The following is a 25,758-nucleotide window of genomic DNA, read 5'->3' on the forward strand; positions in this document are numbered from 1 at the left end:
TCCTGTTTTGGCTATGGGACAGGAAGTGAAGGGAAATATCCCCAATGGGACACAGACGGCCAAAAAAAAAAACTGATGGGGCTAAAACACTCCCCTACTCTATACAAAATGAAAAAAATGTTTGTTTTTAGATCTGCTATAGACATATTATGCAGATTCATATAAATATGCATCATTCCCATAGATACAGGGCTGTCTTTATAGAGGGGCAAAAGTGGCAGCTGCCCTGGGCTAAGTCATTGTTCTGGGGCCCAAAACAGTTGCCCCATACTTGCCAACTGTCCCATTACATTGTCCCTTTAAGTCTTCATCCTGCGCTGTGTCCTGATATCTCAATGTGAAGAGCTGTCACTTATGCTGCCCAGCTCTGTCCTATTGCCATGTATAGATGACTCACGTGTGCAGACTGTGTCAGAATTCACATATAAATAACCAGCATTCATATGCAAATAACAGCGGCATTTATATGTAGTGGTGGCAATGTGTCATTCATATGTAAATAGCGGCAATGTGTCCTTCATATGTAAATAGCGGCAATGTGTCATTCATATGTAAACAGTGGTGGCAGTGTGTCATTCATATGTAAATAGCGGCAATGTGTCCTTCATATGTAAATAGCGGCAATGTGTCATTCATATGTAAACAGTTGTGGCAGTGTGTCATTCATATGTAAACAGTGGCGGCAGTTTGTCATTCATATGTAAATAGTGGCAGCAATGTGTCATTCATATGTAAATAGTGGCAATGTGTCCTTCATATGTAAAAAGTGGCAATGTGTCATTCATATGTAAACAGTGGTGGCAATGTGTCATTCATATGTAAATAGAGGCAATGTGTCCTTCATATGTAAACAGTGGTGGCAATGTGTCATTCATATGTAAATAGAGGCAATGTGTCATTCATATGTAAATAGAGGCAATGTGTCCTTCATATGTAAAAAGTGGCAATGTGTCATTCATATGTAAACAGTGGTGGCAATGTGTCATTCATATGTAAATAGTGGCGGCAATGTGTCATTCATATGTAAATAGAGACAATGTGTCCTTCATATGTAAAAAGTGGCAATGTGTCATTCATATGTAAACAGTGGTGGCAATGTGTCATTCATATGTAAACAGTGGTGGCAATGTGTCATTCATATGTAAATAGAGGCAATGTGTCCTTCAGATGTAAAAAGTGGCAATGTGTCATTCATATGTAAACAGTGGTGGCAATGTATCATTCATATGTAAATAGTGGCGGCAATGTGGCATTCATATGTAAATAGTGGTGGCAAAGTGTCATTCATATGTAAATAGCATCAATGTGTCCTTCATATGTAAAAAGTGGCAATGTGTCATTCATATGTAAACAGTGGTGGCAATGTGTCATTCATATGTAAACAGTGGAGGCAATGTGTCATTCATATGTAAATAGAGGCAATGTGTCCTTCAGATGTAAAAAGTGGCAATGTGTCATTCATATGTAAACAGTGGTGGCAAAGTGTCATTCATATGTAAATAGCGGCAATGTGTCCTTCATATGTAAAAAGTGGCAATGTGTCATTCATATGTAAATAGTGGCGGCAATGTGTCATTCATATGTAAATAGTGGTGGCAAAGTGTCATTCATATGTAAATAGCGGCAATGTGTAATTCATATGTAAATAGCGCCAATGTGTAATTCATATGTAAATAGCGCCAATGTGTCATTCATTTGTTAATAATGGTGGCAGTGTGTCATTCATATGTAAATAGTAGTGGCAATGTGTCATTCATATGTAAATAGTAGTGGCAAAGTGGCATTCATATGTAAACAGCAGCAATGTGTCATTCATATGTAAATAGTGGTGGCAATGTGGCATTCATATGTAAATAGTAGTGGAAATGTGGCATTCATATGTAAACAGCAGCAATGTGTCATTCATATGTAAATAGTAGTGGCAATGTGTCATTCATATGTAAATAGTAGTGGCAATGTGGCATTCATATGTAAATAGCGGTGGCAATGTGTCATTCATATGTAAATAGTAGTGGCAATGTGGCATTCATATGTAAATAGTAGTGGCAATGTGGCATTCATATGTAAATAGCTGCGGCATTCATATATAGTCATGTCAGGTATATTATGCCCCCCAAAGGTTCCAGCCACCATAACCTCTGCTGAATTCTGCCCACTGGGGAGGTAAACAGGGGCATGTTTGAAAGTCCCACCTACAATTGTGTCATTGATCCACCATCAGCCTGTTCTGCAAACATAAGCAAAGTGGGGGGAGGTGGGATTTGCAGAGGTAGGCAGAAAAGAAATTACAGTTTATGGTGCACAGGTGAGCAAGGAGGGAATGTACAGAGGTAATAAGGTGGGTGCAAAGATGAGCAGAGGAGGTATGTAGAGTTAAGCTGGGGGAGGAGGTTGGAGTGGAAAGGATGGGGGAGGTTTGGAGTGCAGAGGTTAGCAGGGAAATTTAGGATGCAAAGGTGTACTGATGGGGTGGCAAAAGCTGTACGTCATGTGTAGGGCAGCCAAATTCATTTCAATGGGCTGCTCTGTGCACTAGAAATGTGGAAATAAAATCCCTGGCCATTTTTTCAAAATAACTTTCAGCCACACAGTGCCACAGCACCGTGAATTTTGGTATATGTGAAAACGCGTATGTCAGCAGATGCGTGACGGTGTCATTAACAATTAATGGCACTGCTGTGTATCTGCTAAAGGGTAGCACATTTCTGTGGTGTCAGGAAAGCAATTTTGAATGCTTTCTCAACACGCACAAATGTGGACATAGGCTAAATCTCTCAAATACATTGGCGGCCAGTGTATATCTTCTCATTACATTGGGGCTTGGTGTAGATTCATTCACACTAGTGGTCAGTGTGAATGTCCCCCTTACATTGGTGGTCACTGTGAATGCTCCTGTTACGTTATTGGTCAGTGTAAATCCCCTTTACATTGGTGGCCACTTTATATTGGTCGGTAAAAAACCCTAACTTGAATTTGTGGTCAGTGTAGACATTTATTGGTTGTTGGTGTCAAATACCCTATTACATTGGTTGTCATTGTAAATTCTTCATTGCATTGGTGGTCAGTGTAAATTTTCCTTTATGTTGGTGGTAAGTGCAGAATTTCCTTTACACTGGTGGTCAGTGTAAATCCCCCCTAACATTGGTGGTCAGTGTAGAAATGTCACCTCCCATCCACATCCAGCATTGCCACTCATCCCATCCATCCTAAGAACTGCCACTGATCCCATCCCCTCACCAGCACTGTCACTCATCCCATCCCCCAACACTGCCACCTAACCCATCCCCCTACCACTGCCACTGATCCCATAACCCCCCCCCCCCAGCACTGCCACTGATCACACCCTCCCACCCAGCACTGCCACTGATCCCAGGAGTCCTAGGATCCCTTGGAGTTCTCTATCTATTGTAGACATTTATTGGTTGTTGGTGTCAAATACCCTATTACATTGGTTGTCATTGTAAATTCTTCATTGTATTGGTGGTCAGTGTAAATTTTCCTTTATGTTGGTGGTAAGTGCAGAATTTCCTTTACACTGGTGGTCAGTGTAAATCCCCCCTAACATTGGTGGTCAGTGTAGAAATGTCACCTCCCATCCACATCCAGCATTGCCACTCATCCCATCCACCCTAAGCACTGTCACTGATCCCATCCCCCCCACCAGCACTGTCACTCATCCCATCCCCCAACACTGCCACCTAACCCATCCCCCTACCACTGCCACTGATCCCATAACCCCCCCCCCCAGCACTGCCACTGATCACACCCTCCCACTCAGCACTGCCACTGATCCCAGGAGTCCTAGGATCCCTTGGAGTTCTCTATCTATTGGTGAGTCACTTCACCTTCTCAGTCCATGGTGTGCAGGCAGTGAGGAGATGGTGCTGCAAACTTCAGCAACCAATCAGTGGGCTGTTGTGATGTTCTGTAGCCTCTAGCAGTCAATAAGTTAGTGGTAATGATGCACAGTAACCAATAGCAACCAATCAATAAGCGGTAATAATGTGCAGTAACCTCTAGCAACCAATGAGTGAACAGTAGTGATCTGCTGTAATCTCTAGCAATCAATCATTGAGATGTAATTAAGTGTTGTAACCTCTAGCAACCAATCAGTGAGCTGTAATGATGTTCTGTAACCTCTAGCAGTCAATAAGTGGTAATGATGCACAATAACCAATAGCAGTAGCTTCTAGCAACCAATCAGTGAACAATAGTAATCTGCTGTAATCTCTAGCAACCAATCAGTGAGTGGTAATGATGTGCAGTAACCTATAGCAGCCAATCGTTGAGTGGTGACTATGTGCAGTAACTTCTAGAAACTAATTGGTGAGCAGTAATGATGTGCAGTAACTTCTAGCAACCAACCAGTGAGCGGTAATAATGTGCAGTAACTTCTAGCAACCAATCAGTGAGCTGTAAGGATGTGCAGTAACCTTTAGCAAAAAATCAGCAAGCAGAAATCATGTGTTGTAACTTCTAGCAACTAATCAGTGAGCTGTAATGTGTGCTGTAGCCTCTAGCAACCAGTCAGTGAGCAGTAATGATATGCTGTAACCTCCAGCAACCAATTGCAATTCCTGCCTGATCTGCTGCAATAACTGATTTTGAGTCTAGCTGATATTTATTGTATGTCTCAGAGGAGGCGAGGAGCGAAATTGTATGGGAGGGGGGGGCAAGAAAATGTTTGCCCAGGGTCCAATCAATAGTAAAGATGGCCCTGTATAGATATGCACCCCCATTGTCCCTGTGATCAGTTCTCCAATTTCAGTATCATTAGGAAGACGCAGGGAAGCAGTTAATGATTCATGTGACTTGTTTACTGTTACATTGTAATAGTTATAAATAATTCATCAGACCTCTTGTAGGGGAAGCCACATTTTCTCCTGTCCCCAGTGAATTAAGGAACTTCATTCTACTTCAGTCTATAGGATAATAATCCAGAGGTATACTTTAATGAAATATGTGAAAGAATGTAAACAGTAACTGTAATTCATACTTTAATTCATTTGAATTACTCATCCACTTGTCATGCATTCATAAAAAATTGTGTTGGTGTGTGGAAATGTGAAGGCAGTTGTAGACACCCCTGTGACTCTCTATCTGAGGAAACTGTAATTTTTCCAAAGAATTTTTTGACATTTTGCATGATTTCCAGAACTTATGATTTCAATTGGAAGCTTTCAGACATTGCTTATGTCTGATGACATGTCCTGTAATACTACCTACATTTAACACCGGAGATCTGAATGACTCTATTATCAAGTATAACCTTTTGAACTTGCTAAGAGAGTGATACTTTAGTGTGAAATGTTTTCCTAAACTTTGACATGTTGACCAGCTGTCTCCTTAAACTTTGACCTGTTCCCCGAAAGACATGCATTTATTGGAAGATGTTGGAATCCTAAAATTAAAACTTGATAAGCCTTTTCCAGTTTCAGAAATGAGGTCATTTTGATGATAATAAGACATAGAGCAGTTAGCCTCTGCATTTTTTGTTGAGTACGAAGAGTATGAGAGTGGGCAGTATACGCAGGAGAGTAATGCAGAGGGCATGACAGTGGGCAGTAGAGACAGAAGAGGAATGCAGAGAGTATGACAGTGGGCAGTGTACATAGGAGAGGAGTGCAGAGGGTGTGACAGTGGGCAATATACACAGGAGAGGAGTGTGGAGGGCATTTGGTGGGTAGTATACAAAGGAGAGAAGTGCAAGGGGTACAACAGAGGGCAGTACAGAAAGAAGAGAAATGCAGAGGGTATTACAGTGGGCAGTGTACACAGGAGAGGAGCAGTGCAGAGGGTATGACAGTGGGCAGAATACACAAGAGAGGAGTGCAGAGAGTATGAAAGTGGGCAGTATACACAGGAGAGGAGTGCAGAGGGTATAACAGAGGGCAGTACAGACAGAAGAGGAATGCAGAGAATATGACAGTGGGCAGTGTACACAGGAGAGGAGTGCAGAGGGTGTGACAGTGGGCAATATACACAGGAGAGGAGTGTGGAGGGTATTACGGTGGGCAGTATACACAGGAGAGGAGTGCAGGGTGTATAACAGAGGGCAGTACAGGCAGAAGAGGAATGCAGAGGGTATCCCAGTGGGCAGTGTACACAGGAGAGGAGTGCAGATTGTATGACAGTGGGCAGTTTACACAGGACAGACATGCAGAGGGTATGACAGTGGGCAGTTTACACAGGAGAGGAGTGTAGGAGGTAGAACAGTGAACAGTATACACAGGAGAGGAGTGCTGAGGGTATACACTTTTATAGACACTGCCATCTACTGGTTGACAAATATATCTCTACTGAATAATGATGTAGTTGTTGCACAAAATACATGAACACTGTATTCCAACACCCTCACTCAACTACTACTCCTATATTAGTCCCATTTTGGATCTCAGTTCTATAAAACTGTTTCTTGTAAGCGGTTTTGTCAAAGCATCTGCAATCATGTTATTATCATCAGCAACTCTGATCCACTTTTGTTCAATGTGATGTGAATGAAGAAATCTCTGCCAGATAAAAAGTGAAAAAATATATACCGCCCATTGACCACCCCCGGCCCCTCATGCTTGGGCATATACAATATTGTTTTAGCTGCGGATGAGAAATTTCCTTCTGCAGCACTGCAGGCACTGACTTATGTATTCTGAGAGCAGCATCCTGCTGCTGTCAGGATAAACAGACCAGTGCTGCAGCTGATTGGAGTTCCTGCAGAGCAAAAAAAATAGTTAACACAACATTAACAATATAATATTAAATCAATAAAACAACTTTTTTTCACTGAAAAAAAGTGAAAAAATATATGCCAAAGCATAGAAGCGATCTGCCTACTAACCACCCCATGCCCCTCATGCTTGGGCATATACATTCTTTTTAAATGTGGACAAAAAATCTCCTCCCCCAGCGCTGCAGGCACCGACGCATACAGAAAACACAGTAACAGTATAACATTAACTCAATAAAACAACTTTTTTTATATTTTTTAAACTTTTTTTGTAATTTAACTTTTTGGAACAATAACCTTGCAGCCTTTGATTTTAGGGTCCCACGTCTTTCGAGACTATTGTGTATGAATTGTTTACCCTAGACTGTGCCAATCTGTATCCTAGATTAATACTCCACTAGTGTGTGGTAGCAGCAAAAGCAGTCCTTGATGCAGAAACCAGGTTGGCCAGGACAGGAGGGACAGAAAAAACGTGTGTCACGTCTAATTCTGTGTCTGCTATATACACAACATCTTTTTTGGGGTGACTTTTGGGTTAGGGTACCAGGAGAGACATCAGGAAAATGCCTTTCATGCAGCTGACTCAAAGCATCTGGATTTGGGGTTTCAGCCACAGCACCTTCTGGACACAAAAAGGCTGTAATGATCGCTTCTTGAAATTCTAGGAAGGATCCACTTCTTCCTGTTGCTTTGTAAATCACAAACGCATTGTACAGAGCAAACTAAAATGAATATACAGACACCTTTTTGTACCAGCGTCTGGCTCTGCAGGACACTAAGTACAGCTTCATCATCTGGTCATTGAAGTCTATGCTTCCCATATTGACATTATATACGTGGACACAGAGGCTTTTCAACAACAACAGATGCCATGCAAACTTGGACTGTCGTGTCTGTGTAAATGGAAGACAGGATAAAAACATCCCATTTGTCCTTCCACTTCACTGTGAGAAGTTCTTCATTGTGCAAGCAGGCTTTCTCCCCCTTTTTAGTCAGGTGTTTACAAACTGTTGGGGGAAGCCCTGGTGATTAGATCGCACCGTACCACAGCAGCCAATTCCACAATTGAATAAGTGTCTAAAAAGTGGTACGCTTGCATAATAGTTGTTCATGTACAAATTGTTACACCGAGTCCACACTATCTTGTCACTGCTCCCCATGTAGTCTGAGCAACTGGAGGGCTATACATGGCTGTCTTTTCCCTAATTTAATTCTAAAATGACATGTATAGCCTGTGGCCTCTCACAGAGCTTATATATTTTGACTCCAGATCAGGCAAGCTTGCTGACACCCCGAGGATGACAGTCAATAAAATGCATTATATTCTCAGATCTACGCCTGGTCATTGCAGCAGAGAACATGGGTATATGATTAATCGTGTCTGTGGACCAATATCACCGCAATTAATTCTTTTTTGTAATGCCCATGTTAAGGGATAGGCTTTGAATTTGGGTTGGCGGTGATGTATATGTCCGCATAAAGATTGCTTTGGTCCACAATGAAATTATACAGTTCTTTTGTGCAAAATAGTTAAAAAAGATCAAGGGGAGTTGTAAAATTAATTGATTCCACCTGAATTCTGGGTTGCGCTGTGAATGGGGAGATAACAGGTGCTCCTGAAACTGAGGGGTGCCAATCAGGATATGCAAGCATCTCTGGAAGGACACTAGGGGCTCAACGGGCCTGTACTCAAATTCTTGGTGGAAGCAGGGTGCTACTAGTGCTAACCGCCTCACCAGCTTGGACTGCACTTCTGGGACTTGCCATGTCACCATAAAATACAGCAGTGCTAGTGTCTAAAAGGCCAGGATGTACTAGACCATTGGTGCTTGACAGATCACCAAAAGGTAGTTCAGCGCATGTACTGCCACTCTGCTGTATATGAGAATAATCGTGCGTTTCTACATATCCCACAGTACCTCGCTGCCTGCAAGCAGTGTTTCCTGTACTGACTCCACCTCCTGAAACTCCTCCTCTAATCGTCTCTGTAGATCAGAAGGAAGGCTCTGTGAAATACAGTTGCAAGAAAAAGTATGTGAACCCCTTGGGATTAGGTGGAGTTTTGCATGAATTGGGCATAAAATGTGCTCTGAACATCATCTAAGTCACAACAATAGAAGAACACAGTCTGCTGAACATAATACTACACAAACATTAGATGTTGCCATGGTTTAATTGCACATAACATGTAAACATTCCCAGTGCAGGGAGGAAAAAGTATGTGAACCTTTGGACTTAATAACTTGTTGACCCTCCTTTGGCAGCAATAACCTCAACCAAATGTTTCCTGTAGTTGCAGATCAGACCTGCACAACGATCTGGAGTAATTTTGGACCACTCCTCTTCACAAAACTGTTTCAGTGTAGCAATATTCTTGGGATGTCTGGTGTGAATCGCTCTCTTAAGGTCATGCCACAGCATTTCAATCGGGTTGAGGTCAGGACTCTGACTGGGCCACTCCAGAAGGCGTATTCTGTGCTGTTGCAGCCATTGTTTTGTTGAATTACTTGTATGCTTTGGGTCATTGTCCTGTTGCATCACCCATCCTCTGCGGAGCTTCAGTTGGCGGACAGATGGTCGTACGTTTTCCTGCAAAATGTCTTGATAAAGTCTGGAATTCATTTTCCCATCAATGACAACAATCCGTCCAGGCCCTGAGGCAGCAAAGCAGCCCCAAACCATGATGCTCCCTCCGCCATGTTTTACAGTGGGGATGAGGTTTTGATGTTGGTGTGCTGTGCCTTTTTTTCTCCACACATAGTGTTGTGTGTTCTTCCCAAACAACTCAATCTTGGTTTCAGCTGTCCACAGTATATTTTGCCAGTAGTGCTGTGGAACATCCAGGTGCTCTTTTGCAAACTTCAAACGTGCTGCAATATTCTTTTTGGACAGCAATGGCTTCCTCCGTGGTGTCCTCCCATGTACTCCATTCTTGTTTAATGTTTTCCTTATTGTAGATGTGTCAACAAAAATGTTAGCATGTGCCAGAGATTTCTGTAGGTCTTTAGCTGACACTCTGGGATTCTTCTTTACCTCATGCAGCATTCTGCGCTGTGCTCTTGCAGTAATTTTTACAGGACCACCACGCCTAGGGAGAGTAGCAACAGTGCTAAACTTTCTCCATTTGTAGACAGTCTGTCTTACCGTGGACACATGAACATCAAGGCTTTTGGAGATACTTTTGGCTCACTCCTGGCTCCAATTAGCTCTGGGAGAAGTCATTAAGCTAGGGCCTCACATACTTTTTCCTCCCTGCACTGTGAATGTTTACATGTTATGTGCAATTAAACCATGGCAACATCTAATGTTTGTGTAGTATTATGTTCAGCAGACTGTGTTCTTCTATTGTTGTGACTTAGATGACGTTCAGAGCACATTTTATGCCCAATTCATGCAAAACTCCACCTAATCCCAAGGGGTTCACATACTTTTTCTTGCAACTGTATGTAAAACAGCAGTGCCGACTCACAGGGCATAGAGAATTCAAGCCACAGAATTCAAGGAAATAAATGTGTGGAGATTTGCAAACTTTAAGATTGTTTAAATTAATAGGAATAGGCTAAAAATTATTGAAATGCAGTGTGAAAATGAAATGATTTAAAATTTTGACCAAATATATGCTTTGAGAAAGGGCTAAATCATCATCGGATGTCTCTGTGTCTTCATTCAAGCAGTGCCATTTTATCAAGAAAGTTAGGAAACACGCTTCCCCCACATCATTATTCTGGAGCAGTGTGCCTGAGTCAAATAAAAATTAATGATAGTGTGTGATAAGATTTCAGGATGTTCTTGCTGTCACATTCCAATACCACCATCGTTGATTGGTTCATAGTGGGGTCTATTGTAGATTTCTTTGTAATCACAATTTACTACTGAATTAGTGAACGTAAAATTAAGAAAAATATTGAAAATTACTTTTAAAATGACATCAACAAACATGTTAAAGCAGGGCTTAACAAATTTGCTTTGAATCTAGGAGCCAGCTCAAAAGGTTTGGAGCCATTTTTTTTTTATGCGTTGGTTGTCAGTGCAAGGCAACTTTTGGGCGACAAGCTTCACGTGATGCGATTTGCCGTGCCACAATCATGGCAAAACACCATGTTTTGGGCGCCATTGACAATAATGGCACCTGAACCTGCGTTTTGTGATCACAGCAATTCTGCCGCAATCTCTAAACACCCAAGTGTGAATGAAGCTTCCCTGGTTCACACATATGCAATTCTGGACACATGACAGGTTAGATATTATGTGTTCCTAGTGAGGTGGTTCACATGATGCGATCCACACGAATTGTGATTTGAGTGCCATTATGAAAAGGGTCCTGTGCAAGTGTCCAGACTTGCAAGAGATAGAGAAGAGTGGCATAAGTGAGTGAGATAAGTGTTCACATAGAATTGCTATTGACAGGAGTTTTTGCATTGAAGTCTATGGGAGGCGACTTTGCATTGAACTCTATGTGAAGCAGTGTGTGAACCCAGGTGCCAGGACACAATTTTTAGTCGCCATGGCAACCTGGCACCTAGGATTTGTCAAGCCCTGTGTTAAAGCGTATGTGGTATTTAGGTATTAGGTGTACACATATATTTTAACTAGGCTCATACCACAGTTACTGCATTTTAGATGAGTCTGATATAGACACTGAAGCAGGGACCAATGCAAATGATTAAAATGTCTATTCTTACAGATTTGAGTAAGCTTAGAAAGCAATTTAATCTTTCATTTCATGGAAATATTTAATATACTGTAACTGTTCATTGACATTTGTTTAATAGATTTAGGTTTTGATTAGCTGGCAAATACTATCAGTTCCATGTGGAAAGATTTGATAATGTCTGCATGCATAATCTCAAAGGTTTTAAGTTTCTGATTTTTTTCCTTCTTTAACCTGATAAATTTTGGAAAAATAATCCACTTTGATATCTTATAGTTAACTTCTCCCTATAGCTCAGCTTCATTGTTTATGCTTGAAATAAACTAGCCCATGCAATGGATGAATGGGGTTCGTGGTTAAAGTCTTGGCCTTGAATACACAACTCTGTGGGTTTGTATGCAGCCTAAACCACTTAACCTCCGTGTGATGTTGGGCAAATAATTTTCCCACTCTCTTCCTCGATGTACCCACCTGCACTTGAGAATTAAAAACTGTTTTCTTAAGGCCCTCTGGGAATTTACTGTGCAGTGTGAAATGTGCAGCTGTGTAAATGCTTCTTGAGGATAAGAGGTCAGCCAAATATATATACATTTATGAATGTACAAATAATACCTTCCCTGTAATGATAGTGTATACCAACCAAATAATATAGTGCAAGCATGTTGATATAGGCCGTTGGCTTTGCAAAGGAATTGGCCCTTAGCTCAGTGAATTAGATGAAGCTCTGCTGATTTCCATCATCCACTCAAGTGCAGGCAAAAATACGTTTTTTTTTCCCTTGCATGTGATTGGATATACTTTGCAAAGTGATTTTGCAGCACATTTGCTAAGCTAAGAGAAAATTCCCTAGCAAACTGAACAGCCTATTTGTTTTCATTAAATGAACCCCATGGTGTCTCTGGTCACTTATGGTATTTGTTGTCGTCATTCCTTAATTTAATTATTCTGGAATAATTCCCAGTTGAATGGATTGAAGGTTTACTTTATCAGTGGTTTGCTCACCCACCGCAGATTAGCAGACTCTCTATTAGCATACCATTTTGTAACATTGAGGGATAAATGTAGTTTTACTACAGTTATCCTGTTAATGGCCACCTCCCTTGCCCGAGCAAGCCCAACAAGTCTTATACTCACCTGTACTCACTTCTCAGAGATCCTTTGCGTCTACTCCACTGTGGGTCACAATTACCACTGTGTAATCTCCAGGCTGAACTCTTCTGCAGAAAAATCTACAGTCAACTCTATAGCTCTGCGCTTTTACAGAAAAAGAACCTGGACAGGATATTCTGCAGTGGTGGCTTCCTTTGAGCAATACAGTGAAATTCTCTGGTGTACAACAATAGATGGATATAAGACTTGGGGAAGAGGTATGCTGAGGGGAGGAGGATATTTGAAGGGTACTTGTAATAAAAAAAAAAAACAGTTATTCTTTCAAGAAAAAAATCCAGGCAACAATCAATGGCAATCAGAAACCTGCTAATGCTGTGCAGGTAAAATTGCTAGTATTCTAAAGATTCAAAACAGTACTCTAGGCAAATACAGCTAAATATAATAAACAATATATACTCACCAGCCACTTTATTAGGTACACCTGTTTAGTTGCTTAGTAACACAAATTGCTAATCAGCCAGTCACATGGCAGCAACTCAATGCATTTAGGCATCTAGACATGGTGAAGACAATTTTCTGAATTTCAAACTGAGCATCTGGATGGGACAGAAAGGGGATTTAGATGACTTTGAACGTGACATGGTTGTTGGTGCCAGAGGGCTGGTCTGAGTATTTAAAAAACTGCTGATCTACTGGGATTTTCACTCACAACCATCTCTAGGGTTTACAGAGACTGGTCCGAAAAAGAGAAAATATTCAGTGAGCGGCAGTCGTGTGGATAAAAATGCCTTGTTGATGTCAGTGGTAAGAGGAGAATGGGCAGACTGGTTGCTGCGACATTCAGATGGTGGGGTCAGAATTTGGAACAAACAACATGAAAGCATGGATCTATCCTACCTTGTATCAACTGGTGGTGGTGGTGTAATGGTGTGGGGGATATTTGGTACTAGCAAAGTGTGCCTAATAAAGTGGCTGGTAAGTCTATGTAATAATGTTCATACAGTCATGTGATTTAGGCACCCTAGGCAGACAAAAAAGCCAAGTCCTGGACATTTCCACAGACCTGAAGACCACATTCCAACCTGCTGGCTGAACAATTACTGAGCAGTACCACACTGATAATTTACTCCTTCTCTTCCCTCTTGTAAGTCTGCCCTGTGTTAGACTGACAAAATTATGCAAAGTATTACAGTATAGATGCTTCATCTACAGGCGGCTGCTCTCCAGAAAGATTCAGGTATATAAAGACGTTCTAATAAAAATGCATTTAATGTATGTTTTAGTGAATAATGTATTTATTTTTTTTATATCTGCCTAGATTTCAGTTTTAATCACTGTTTTTAGCAGTCTTATTACACAACCTCATTATAGTTATAATCTAAGAACCTTCCATCTTATGTTCTAGATGTGAATTAAACTACAAATACTTCTTCAACCTCTGGTTGTTTGAAGGACAAATAACTATGACTGTCTAATGAAAGCTGTAACAGGTGTGAGCTTTGACTAAGAATTACAACATAAAAGAATATATGAAAAATATAGACTATTCCGGTTATTTCTTTTGTAACTGGAGTGTGATACTTTACATGAAGGAAGAACAGTGGTTATAATGAGATCCCAGGAACATCAACCTAGGATGAGCATAATCGAGATCCATCCTGGCTTTAAAGTGTTAGTTCATCTTTACCAGAAACCTGCCTATGCAGATAAGGGGTGCCTGTGGATAATAACAACCTGTGTGTCTCTGACTGAAGTTGAATAACACCCTTGCTATAGGTGTAGGCCATTTATGTACCTCATGAAGCCTGACTGGAATACTCCCAGAACATTGCTAGGAGGTTGCTAAGTAAGGCCTAGTCATTACTGCTCACCTCCACCATCACAGGAGTGAGCTCTTTCTCTGAATCAAAGCCCCTCACATGTTCTTTCTCTCCGCTGATGAAGTAGCTCTGAGCTCAGAGCCTGAGAGCTCACTCCTGTGATGGAGGAGGTGAGCAGTAATGACTAGGCCTCACCTAGCAATGCCCTGGGAGTATTCCAGTCAGGCTTCAGGAGGTATGCAAATGGCCTACACCTATAGCAAGGGCATTATTCAACTTTAGTCATGGTCTTTTCTGATAAGACAGCTTTTTGGTAAAGGTGAACTATCTCTTTAAGGAGTTCTATGGTCACAGAACACACTTTTATTTTATAACATCAGCATTGTAATAGCAATGCAACAATAGTTATATATGACAATCCAGTATAAGCTTACCTAGAAAAATATTTCAAAATGCAGGCTCTGTGAATTGTGTGCCACAGCAGGACCTACTCACAGGACATAGTGAATACGTGTCACAGAATTCAAGGGGTTAAATGTGTGGGGATCTTTACAAAGTAATTTTTAATTTCAAGATTGTTCAGATTAATAGAAGTAGGCAAGAAATAAATGAAATCCAGTGTTGAAATGAATACTGTATATGATTTTACATTCTGACCATAGACACGCTTTAAGTAAAGAAACAGTAACCAACTCTATGATATACCATGGGGCTCATTTTTTATTAAACAGGTTTTTTATTTTGTTTTACACATTGTATATCTTGTACAGATATCGTGTACATTAGCTACAGCTAATCCCTATGCTTACCTCCGTACGTCAATGGAATTATTGGTAAACTTAAGAGCCCTGATATGAAGTACTATTTACGCACTAATACTCCTATTTCTACAGAAATGCTCGAGTAACCATTTATGACTCAACAGCGGGCTATTAATATGAGATGACAGTCGCCTGATCCTGGCTGTTTTAGTTGGCTAAGGTGATGTTCTTATATCTTTGGCAGCAGTGGACTGGCCACCCACTCCTAGTGGGAAAGTACAAATGGTTGAAAACCTGTTTGATTTGTATTGTTCCTCTGAGACATAGAGTACCAGGAGCCATTGTCATAGAAATAATCCCTCAATACAGGGTATTGGGTATTGGGATAGGCGACATGTAAAATGTCCCTTTTTGCTGACAATTTATTATTCATTTCAAACTCTCGAATAGCCTTTCCAGGGCTGATAACAGAATTTAATTTGCTGCAGTTAGTAATGACAAGGTTAATGTAAAAAAAAAAAAAAAAAGGCATTGAGGGTATCCCTATCTGAGGAGGAGGCAAATGCCTTAAAGAAGAAGTTCATTGGCACGGCAAAACTCTGAAATATTTACGTATTTATTTGACTATGAGAGAGGAGGATTTATATACCCTAAACTACCGGCCGCTGATCGCCCTAACACAACAGAAACTAAAATAGTGGGCAAGTTTACGTCATTCGTGGTTGAGCAGAGTGGCACTGTTTAAAATGGATGTTCCAGGATTTCTTCCAAGATTTTTGTCTGTATTTCAGACCTTACCAATAGGCCTCTCTGAAATGTTTTATACACTATTTTGGCAAAAGTACTGGGACACCCCTACAAATCATTGGATTCGGGGGTTCTAATCACCTTCATGGCCAAAGGTGTATAAAATCAAGCACTTATGCATGCAGAGTGCTTCTACAAACATTTGTGAAAGAATGGGTCACTCTCAGGAGCTCAGTGATTTCACACATGGTAGTGATAGGTTGCCACCTGTGCAATAAGTCCCTTGTTACTAAATATTCCACGGTCAACTGTTAGTGGTATTATAACAAAGTGGGAGCAACTGGGAACAACAGCAACTCAGTCATGATATGGTACGCCATGTAAAATAACAGTGTAGGGTCTGGAGTTTTGGTGCACTTTCAGAAAGTGCACCACATCTGCAAGATATAATAGAATTCTATGGCAAAGCCCAGCTGACCTGCAGGAAAGTTGCAGTCGCACTATGCTGCACCCGTGGTGCGGGTAAATCATAGTGCATCGTTTTGAAAGCAACCTTATAAGGGGCTCAGGGCAGTAGGGGCTCTTTTACATTTGTGGTTTGGGGGGCAGTAAAAACCCACAGTTGACACATATTTTTACCATACCCCCCCAACCACTGGTTTAGCATTAGGGATCACATTGGTGATCCCACCTCATGCTGAAGGGGGCCCGTGCGGCCTCAATGTTACATTTTGTTTTACACTTGAACAGGAGGGGTGATGTATATAATAACCAATCCTCTCCATCATCCTGAACTGCTGAAAGCTGGCTTCTCTTCCTCTCCCTCCCTCCAGCATTCAGCGGCTGGTGAAGGAAAATGTTCATTATGCTATTCAAAATAGTAAAATTCGAAATTCTGAACCATTTCCTTTCATTGTGGCCCATGACTGGTCACCAAATCACTTAAGTGGCCCTTGCTCTTCAAAAGGTTGAGCACCCATGGTGTAAACTTACTTATGAAAAAAAATAATATGAACCCTTATTTAACTTAACATATACAAAGATTGTGCTTTCATTTAAAGTGTATGTCAGGAAAAAATGGAGGTTATTGGAAGGGTGTCCCAATACTTTTGGAAATATAGTGTACCTTATGTATTTGGTGCTGTGTCCCAAAGAATATTAAATTTGGCCTTAAGGATTTTAAATATAATTTAATGAAAAAAAAGAGAAACAGTGCAGGAAGCATTTAAAGAAAAAATACTAAAAAAAAAATCAGACACAAGCAATAGTAAAATAAAAGGTTTTCAAATAAACAAAAAAATACTTAAGTGGAGTCCACCTGATCAGAACAGCACAGAGTTAACCAGGTCATACATTATACATTTTTGTTCAATTTCCTTTAGATTTACCTCCAACTATGTAGTACAAGGACCTGCCTGATAGTATACAAACTGAAACGGTTTAGGTTTGACCTAGGTATTGGTAAATCTAAAGGAAAATTGTATAATGTATGGCCAGCCTTAGGATCACTTGACAATTAAGTTCAATCTGATGTTGCAAGAGTCACTAATCCTCTTATTATTATCCTATTGTAATCATTAGTAATACTGATGGCGGAATTAGAGCTCATACCTCATATAGGTATGTTTGGTGTCTACTAAGAAGTATCTTCTTCTACATTAGTGTAACCACTTTTAGGAAGATAACTTAATAATAGTAGTTATGGAATATAAATGAAAGTTGGGATTCTGAGATGTATGAAAGTTCAATAAAGGTCATTACCCCAGTCTCAGAGATGTATATTCCTTAAACCAGACTTTCTCAACCAGGGTGCCTTGAGGTTTCTTCAGGGGTGCCTTGGCAAAATGTCTAAAAATTGCCCAAAACTTGTATACAAGCCAGCGGGTGAAACAAGCCACAGGTTTTCATTGTGCACCATTACGGCCTTCTAGCCACCAACGTCCTGACAGCCAATGACATCATCAGTTGATAAGGAGGAAGTCAGCTGCCTGCACAGAATCCTAGTTTGACCTTCGCTTGCCCCTCTTCTTCAGTGCTGGGGTCACATTAGCTCAGTGATGAAGAAAAACTAAGAGAGAAGTGAAACATTGGAATACTAGTCAGTACCAATGTGCCAAAGTGTATTGACTTTGGAAGGATAAATCACCTCTAATATTGGGTGTCCTACATGTGTGGATGTTGCTGTTAGAACAGTTCTTCACATTTTAGAATGGGGCGCCTTTTTAAAATTATGGCCAATCTTGAGGTACCCTATTTTAGAATGGGGTGCCTCAAGACTGTCCATAATTTTAAAGGGTTCCTCGGGACTGTCCATAATTTTAAAGGGTGCCTTGACTGAAAAAGGGTTGAGAAACACTGCCTTAAACTACACTCCAGACTGTTTATGACAAGGCCTCATCAGAAGTCCTTTTAAAGACCCTAGTTAGTTGAAGCTATTGATATCTCTCCATTCCCTCTAGCTTGGACTGTGTTTTGTCAATTATGTCACCCTCGAAGACTGTCTACCATAGACAGGAAATTTTGATCCTACTTATTTCACAATTTGCAACAGGTGAAACTTTTTCAAGTTCATACTGTTTACTATATAAATGTCAGCTTTTCATTTCTGAAAAAAAAAAAATTGTCCTGCACTTGTACCCTTAATGTCTTGATGAGATGCACGGCCAATGGCAATACCATAGAAAACCAGCACCAGATGTCTGTGCTTTCATGCTGAAAACATGCAACATGTTCTTTTTTGATTGTATAATGTTAGCATGTTAGCATTTATGCAGTAAATGTATAAGGTCTAAAGCTTTAGGCGTTCGGGCTTTATCACGTTTTACTTTTTGTCTGTGTCCTTGCTTAGGAGATTTACCCCCTCCTACTTATTGTCCCTGTCTGAACTACCTGTTTTTACCATCCCTGGCTGCAAGTGTAAATGAACCGTTAGAAAAAGATTCTCTGCTGTAAAGAGTGTAAATTGAATCCTGTCCAAATATAATATGTGTACTTATGTTCTCTGCTGTACAATATACCCTATGCTTGAACTTAGGTCCCTCACCTCTTTTTTAAAAGGTTTGTAAGCAGTTTTTTTTTAATTATACCTAATATATTAATCCTTCTACTCACTCAAATTTACACACACTCAACATAACAATACATTTTGTTGAAATCTGTTGTATAAAATATGGTTTTATATATTTTACAACTTAATTATTATCCACTATTAACAAACTGAACATCTGTCCCCTGAATACAGAAGTTAGGTAACATTGCTGTTTAATTGTGGGTTCGCATAATTACTTCTGAGGTTAAATGATTCAACACTTCTTTTTTGTACAGGTCAGTTTTTCCATCTTTCTTCTCAGTGTGTTTTACTTTTTTCACCGGAACAATACTTTATAAGGTTCTTCACAACGATGCTGAAGCACACACACTATTAGTGGTTTCCTCTGGCTGGGGACTGCCTGGAGGTGTGGGGGCAGGATCTGCATCACGCAGTTACAAGCCTTGGAACCAAATGAATAACAATACTACCACAGCACATTGCATCTGGGAGTATTACTCATACAAGACTTTAACCCCTGAAAACCTGGTGAAATTACTCCTAATTGATCCCTGTTGTGCATTCCTTGCCATGCTAAATTGAAGCAAAGAAAAAGGCAAGAGACAAAGGTTATATTTTCATCTCTTAGATTGTAAGCTCCAAGGATCAGGCCCTCCTATCCCTCTTGTATTGAACTGTATTGTTGCTGTATTGTCTCTCTTTATATATTGTAAAGCGCTGAGCAAACTGTTGGCGCTATATAAATCCTGTATAATAATAATAATCTCTATATATCTGCATATACTGTATATGCAGTGCACTGCAGATAAATGAGATTAGTCTTCTAAGCTATTTTCATCTCTTACAGTAATTTTGTGCATCTTCATGAAGCATCTTCATGGTACAGTTTAACTATTTCACTATTCCTTGCTGAGTTATCACAGGGTCACTAACTACAAATACCAGCACTATAAAAGAAGAGGCAGCTATACTTAAATTTCTGGCAGCCTATGCCTTGAAATATAGCACAGTCATGCTTCAGTGCACCTCTGGATGTGTGAATACCTGCTCTTTCTGCCACATGTAGTGGTATCTTCCAGTGGGAAGAACTATTGCGTGCAGCAGGGAGAGGTGGTATTGTTCCAGTCTAGCCAGTTGAATACCTGCAGCTGCTGGGGAGCAGTGAAGCAGCATCATTTCAAGACACAGACAGGGGTGGAGTGACCATTTGGAAACTCGGGCAATGCCCGAGGGCCCGGGGTCAGTAGGGGGCCCCATGAGATGCCCCTGGTACCTTTTTCATAGGCTTTTTTTGAGTTTGGGCAAGGACACAGGGGCCCCATGTTACCCTATTGCCCGGGGGCCCCATGAGTTGTCAGTCTGCCCCTGGACACAGACCAGGACTTCTGTACTTGCCATAAAATCCTTTTCTTCATTAGAAGCACAAGTGTTATACTGCTTCCTACAGGAGATTGGATAGCTATAACCCATCCCCATCAAGCTCCAGTTTTTTGAAAAAGCAGAAGTAGGAGGGTGTCATAAGGAGCAAGGGGTGGAACTTGTATCCTTTAATGAACTTCATGAAATAGATTTTTGGGTGAGTACAATAATCTTGTTTTCTTTATTATTCATTAGGGAACCCCAGGCTAATTCTGAGACAAGAGGAATGTCCAAAAGCACTCCAAATACAAGTTGGGCTACACAGCAAATAAAAGTTATCTAGTCCTCCAAAACAACAGTGTAGCTTGCAGTTCAAAGAGCTCCCTAAAAGACCTTATATCTGAAGCTGGCATCAGAAGAGGTCTAAACACCCATCTCGTAGAAATTACTGAACAAGTGAACAGAAGCCCAGGTGGCCACCTTGCAAATTTGAGAAACACATACCTGATGCTGAAAAGCCCAAGAGACACCCACTGATCTAGTGGAATGTGCCTTGACAGAAAAAGCTGGAACCTTGTCCTTAAAGGCCTGCTCCAGGAAACATATTATTTATCCCTTGCAGTGGGGTTGCACTAACACTGTAAGAGTTAATTGCTCATTAAGTCTGGGGTTCTAAAGTAGATCTACTTACTCCTTCATGCCACAAGACTGGTCCTTGTAGCATCTTCTCGCCTACACTCTAGTGGTCTATAGTCCTGGTCAGGATCTTAGACCACTTGAGCGTAGGGGAGAAGATAACACAGATGCAAAGGATAATTTTCAAATTTCCCAGAGCTGAGCTTCAAATCCCTAGGGTTGAGTAATTATATGCCTAACCCACCTAGCAATAGTGGAGCAATGCGCAAGTTGTTATTTCTGGACACCCTCAGGAATGAGGAAAAGAGGTCAGTCTCTGGAGGGAAGCTGTAGCTGAGAAATAAACTAAAAACAGCCCACACCACATCTATAGAATAGAGGATTATCTCCTTTGGATGTACTGGTGCAGAGAGATGGATCACCTTAGGGAGAAAGTAAGCCATAAATCTTAAAAAAGTTTGCCTAGAAATGGTGCCATACAAGACAAGGCTGATAAAGCTCACCTCACAAAGGTTTAGCAATAAGGAATCTGCCTTGAGAGTGAGAGTACAGAGAAGAATCTCCCTTGTGGGTTCAAATGCGGGTTTTTGAGGAAACAGAACCAGATTTAGGTCCCATGAAGTCACAATTGGATGTACAGGGTAATTATGTAAGCTACACCCTAACAAAGGCTTTTACTAGGGAATGCGTGTCAATCAGTCTTTGGAAATGAATCACAGGAGCCCAGATCTGACCTTAGATGGTAGTTAAAGCCAAATGCTTCATCGAGACCAGACTGGAAAATGGCCAGGATGCATTCCAAAGATAACCTCTTGGGATGTAAATTCCTAGCTTTTAGGCGCATGGGAATAATGGATTCCGGTAGCCATGCCATTAAGGGAAGTGATCATGAAGCATTGTGGTAAACCAGTTCTTGGGACAGCAGATCCAGGCAATCTGAGAGATCCCATGGACAGTCGGTCAAAAGGATGCGGTCCGATTACCACATCCACCTGGGCCAGCTTGGTGCAATGATAATCACTGAGATGCCCTCCATTTTGATGCTGCAAATGGGAAGGCATAGATCAGGTTAAACTGATCCCATGGTCACCAGGGCATCTACTGCTATAGCTAAAGGGTCCATGGGCCTGTGGACAAACTTGATTTGTTTGTTGTTGAATCTGGAAGCTAGGAGATCCATGTCTGGTCCCCTTCACTGGTGATGGAGGAACTGAAACACTTTTGGGTGAAGAGCACACTCACCAGAGTCCTCTGCACCAAAAGGGTGTCCAGGACTCTTCTCCAGCCTATCATGCTTTCCTCCATTGTGAGAATTTTCCAGTTCAATGGAAGGGTTTCCTGACTCCAGGACTGGATTTGTGAGCTGGGGATAACCTAGTCCTGGGTGTCAGGTGCTTATGATTGTCCGGAGACTGTGCCTTTTTGTCCAACGCACCCAAAATGTTGAGTTGCAGTGGTTTTGAGTGGGATTGGGCATACAGAACTGCCTCTTTGCTGGAGAATTGGGATTTCTGTGCTAGGAAGTGGAGTTTTGAATGCTGGGGAGTGGGGATTTCCATGCTAGGAAATGGGAGTTTCGTGTCCACAGAAATCCCCACTTCTTAGCACAGAAACCCCAACATCCTAGTATCAAAATTGCCACAGATCAGCATGGAAATCATTACTTCCCAGCTCAGAAATCCCAACTCCTCAGCACAAAAATCTCCACTCCCTAGCACAGAAATCACCCATTAGCACATCTATCTAGCATCCCTCTGACAAGTGAGCAAAAATCTCTATTCTTCCAAATCAAAATCCCCTCTCCCTTACACCAACAACTGCACTCCCAAAGCATCAAAATCCCCACTGCCTAGCCCGTATTTTTTTTTTGTGCTGGGGAGTGGGAATTTCTGTCCTGGGGAATGAAGATGTCTGTGCTGAGAAGTGGAAATTTCTGTGCTGGAGAATTGGGATTTCCTGTGCTAGGAAGCAGAGATTTTGGTGCTGGAGAGTGGATTTCCATGCTAAATTATGGGAATTTTTTCTGCTGGGGAGTGGGGGTTTCTGTGCTAAGTTGTGGGGATTTTAATGCTGAGGGAGTGTGGATATTAGTGCAGGGGATTAGGGATGTTGGTTTTGGAGGATGGACTGGGGTGAGGAGGGGTTATTTTGGGGGAGGGGATTATTTTCTGACAAGCTAAGAAGAGGCTTCTTTGGAGGGGTGGGAGATTTTCATTGAGAGGCGTTTCTTGTGCCTGTGAGTTTTTTTGCTGATGGGGTGAGCAGGCGCTTTCTTGGAGGGGAAATTGGATTTTTGCTAATGGGGTAAAGCAGGAGTTTTCTTGAGGAGGAGGAGTCTGCTTGGAAGGGGAAAGATTGGTACTGGGAGTAGGATTTTTGTTTTGGGAGACGAGGAGGGAGGTTTTGTTAGGGGATCTGTGATTGAAGGGAAGTACACAACTGAACTCTATACATTACATGTTACCAACCCCTGCATGGTGTACATAGCATTACTCCTGACCCCTGATATAACTAGAGGGACTGACCCTGCTCTCTGTACATTGGGTTTTACATGATACACTGTCACCCAGGGGCGGACTGACCATTTGGAAACTCGGGCACTGCCCAAGGGCCCGGGGTCAGTAGGGGGTCTCATGAGATGCCCTGGTACCTTTTTCATAGGCTTTTTTGAGTTTGGGCAAGGACACAGGGGCCCCATGATCCCCTATTGCTTGGGGGCCCCATGAGTTGTCAGTCTGCCCCTGCTCCCACCACTGCACTCTGTATTCTATATTATACATTACATACTGCATACTGTGTTGTAATCAAAACTGTGGTATATGTCAAAGTAGGGTTAGTATTTAACCACGTGTTAAAGCCCCTCACAAGCCCCTCCTATGCCCCTGTGCCCCTGCTGATAGATAAAGCAGCTCATGCTTGTTTGCTACTTTCTTTTATACTTGTGATTTAAACTAACCAATGCAATAATTAAGATTCTGGATGAAAAGTTAAGTAAAGTATGACACTTCTAGTAGTCAAGTAGTTAATTTTTTTACAAAGGTCTATGCATCAGACCAAAAAAAAAAAAAATTATATATATATATATATATATATATATATATAGGAAATGTGGACAGATGGATTGGGTTTCATAAGTGAAAAAGTGGGACATTTGGGGTAGGTGACATCACTGTGCTACATGGCAAAAAATAGCAAACTAAAGACTACATATTCTCACTTCATAGTGTGAGGTTCAGGGTTTTACTTACTCCAGAGATGATCTGAAGATGATCAATACATTCACACACTTTATAGGCTTTGGTTAGATGAGCCCATAAGCTTCTTTTAAAGTAAGGCATAGCCAAAAATTCGAACCTGTCATAACAGATAAATATTAGCTACTATGTGAAGATTTGTTGGTTTTGCCAAGTTTACATTTAAGTAATTCATCATCTCATTTTATATTTTTCATTCTGCAGTTAAATTGCAACTTCAAGCAGAAGATAGAGGTGTTGTTTCAATCAAAGGAATCAGTGCAAATCGCTATCTTGCCATGAAGGAAGATGGCAGGCTAATGGCACTAGTAAGTATTTTCCAAACGTTTTTATGTGCAGTGATTGTGATTGTTTTTGTGCTTCTGTCCTTATGCTCTAAAGTAAAAAGGTGTACTGAGCAGATGAAGACTGTGCACTATGGTACAAAGTACAAAGATAAAATACAAATATAGCATTTACCTAAAGTGCTCACCAAGCATGAAAGTACTTATTTAATAAAGCTAAAAGCCATATGTAGAACGCAGTACTCTATGGCAGCCAATTGATTATTTTCTTCATTGTTTAGACAGATCTCATCTCAGTATGTGGGAAAGCTGATTCTACTTATGATTCTAATTTTAAAGCAGAACAATTTCTAAGGAAATCTGTATAGACACTACAAAATGTTGGAGCCTTTGTCATTGCACTGAAAGTAATTATTCCACATTGCTAGTCTAGTCTGAATTTTGTATTCATCCATTAAGACAGTGGCTGACAGTTTAAAAATGTGTTACTTTATCTAATTAGTGAACTAATACTGTTTATATGTGTTGTAACTAATTCAAGGTAAAAATATCCCCTTGGGACTTTAATGCAGCTAATGAAATGCCACACATATATTCATATATGAAAAATTATATACTTTATTTTAGAAAATCTCTAAAAAACTAATTACATATTAAAATTGCACTAGCAGCTCTGACACAGTTTATTTGACATAATCCATTATAATTCAATCCATTGTGGATGGAATTATAATGAATTGTTATTAATCTTTGATATGTTTATTTAGAGATCTCCCTTTCCTTATTTCCCCTGAGGAAGTTCTTGGTTTGCAATGATTAAAACGCATTGGGGCCACTGGCTACTAACATGTATATTATTTTTTATACTTTTTAGTCCTATAGAGGGGATTATGTTGAATAAACTGTGTCAGAGCTGCTAATGCAATTTTAATACGTAATGATTTTATTTTAGAAATTATGTAAAATAAAGTATATAATTTTTCATATATGAATATATGTGTGGTATTTTGTGAGCTGCATTAAAGTCCCAAGGAGATATTTTTTCCTTGAATCTATTGTATTGGGGACGAGCAGTTGATACTCTAATCTTCTTTAATGTGTGTTGTAACTGTGAATTAAAACGTTACCAATATCTTTTGTAGTTACACAGTGACAGCTGTAAACCAAAAAAACTGTTGTACCCTGCACTTGTGAGATCATTTAGAGAACCAGTCCATGTTCAGGACTAAAAACTCTGTGGTTTAACATCTTTCCCCAAAGGATAAGCAGTCGTCTGTGTATTTGTGCAGTGTCTAATTACTTTAAGCACTTTTTGTATCTGAACTGTCTGCCTAACATAAATCTAATGCATTTTGTATAGAAA

The 25,758-nt window shown here is 40.7% G+C and overlaps 1 protein-coding gene across 3 annotated transcripts in view; it reads left to right on the top strand.

Moving 5' to 3' along the window:
- Window positions 1-25,758, top strand: part of FGF2 (fibroblast growth factor 2) — an 85,700-nt gene that overhangs the window by 18,714 nt on the left and 41,228 nt on the right. For all 3 annotated transcript variants that reach the window (XR_016312005.1, XM_089672179.1, XM_089672178.1), the window contains exon 2: window positions 24,316-24,419. Coding sequence is in view for 2 of the 3 variants with exons in the window: in XM_089672179.1 (XP_089528305.1) it covers window positions 24,316-24,419 (104 nt within the window). In the remaining variant the exon portion in view is untranslated. The remainder of the gene's footprint in view (window positions 1-24,315; window positions 24,420-25,758) is intronic.

The sequence above is a fragment of the Staurois parvus genome, unplaced genomic scaffold (genome assembly GCF_062004578.1).
Source record: "Staurois parvus isolate SC_StPar_1 unplaced genomic scaffold, SC_StPar_1.0 ptg000122l, whole genome shotgun sequence".
In the NCBI taxonomy this organism is placed as follows: Eukaryota; Metazoa; Chordata; class Amphibia; order Anura; family Ranidae; genus Staurois; species Staurois parvus.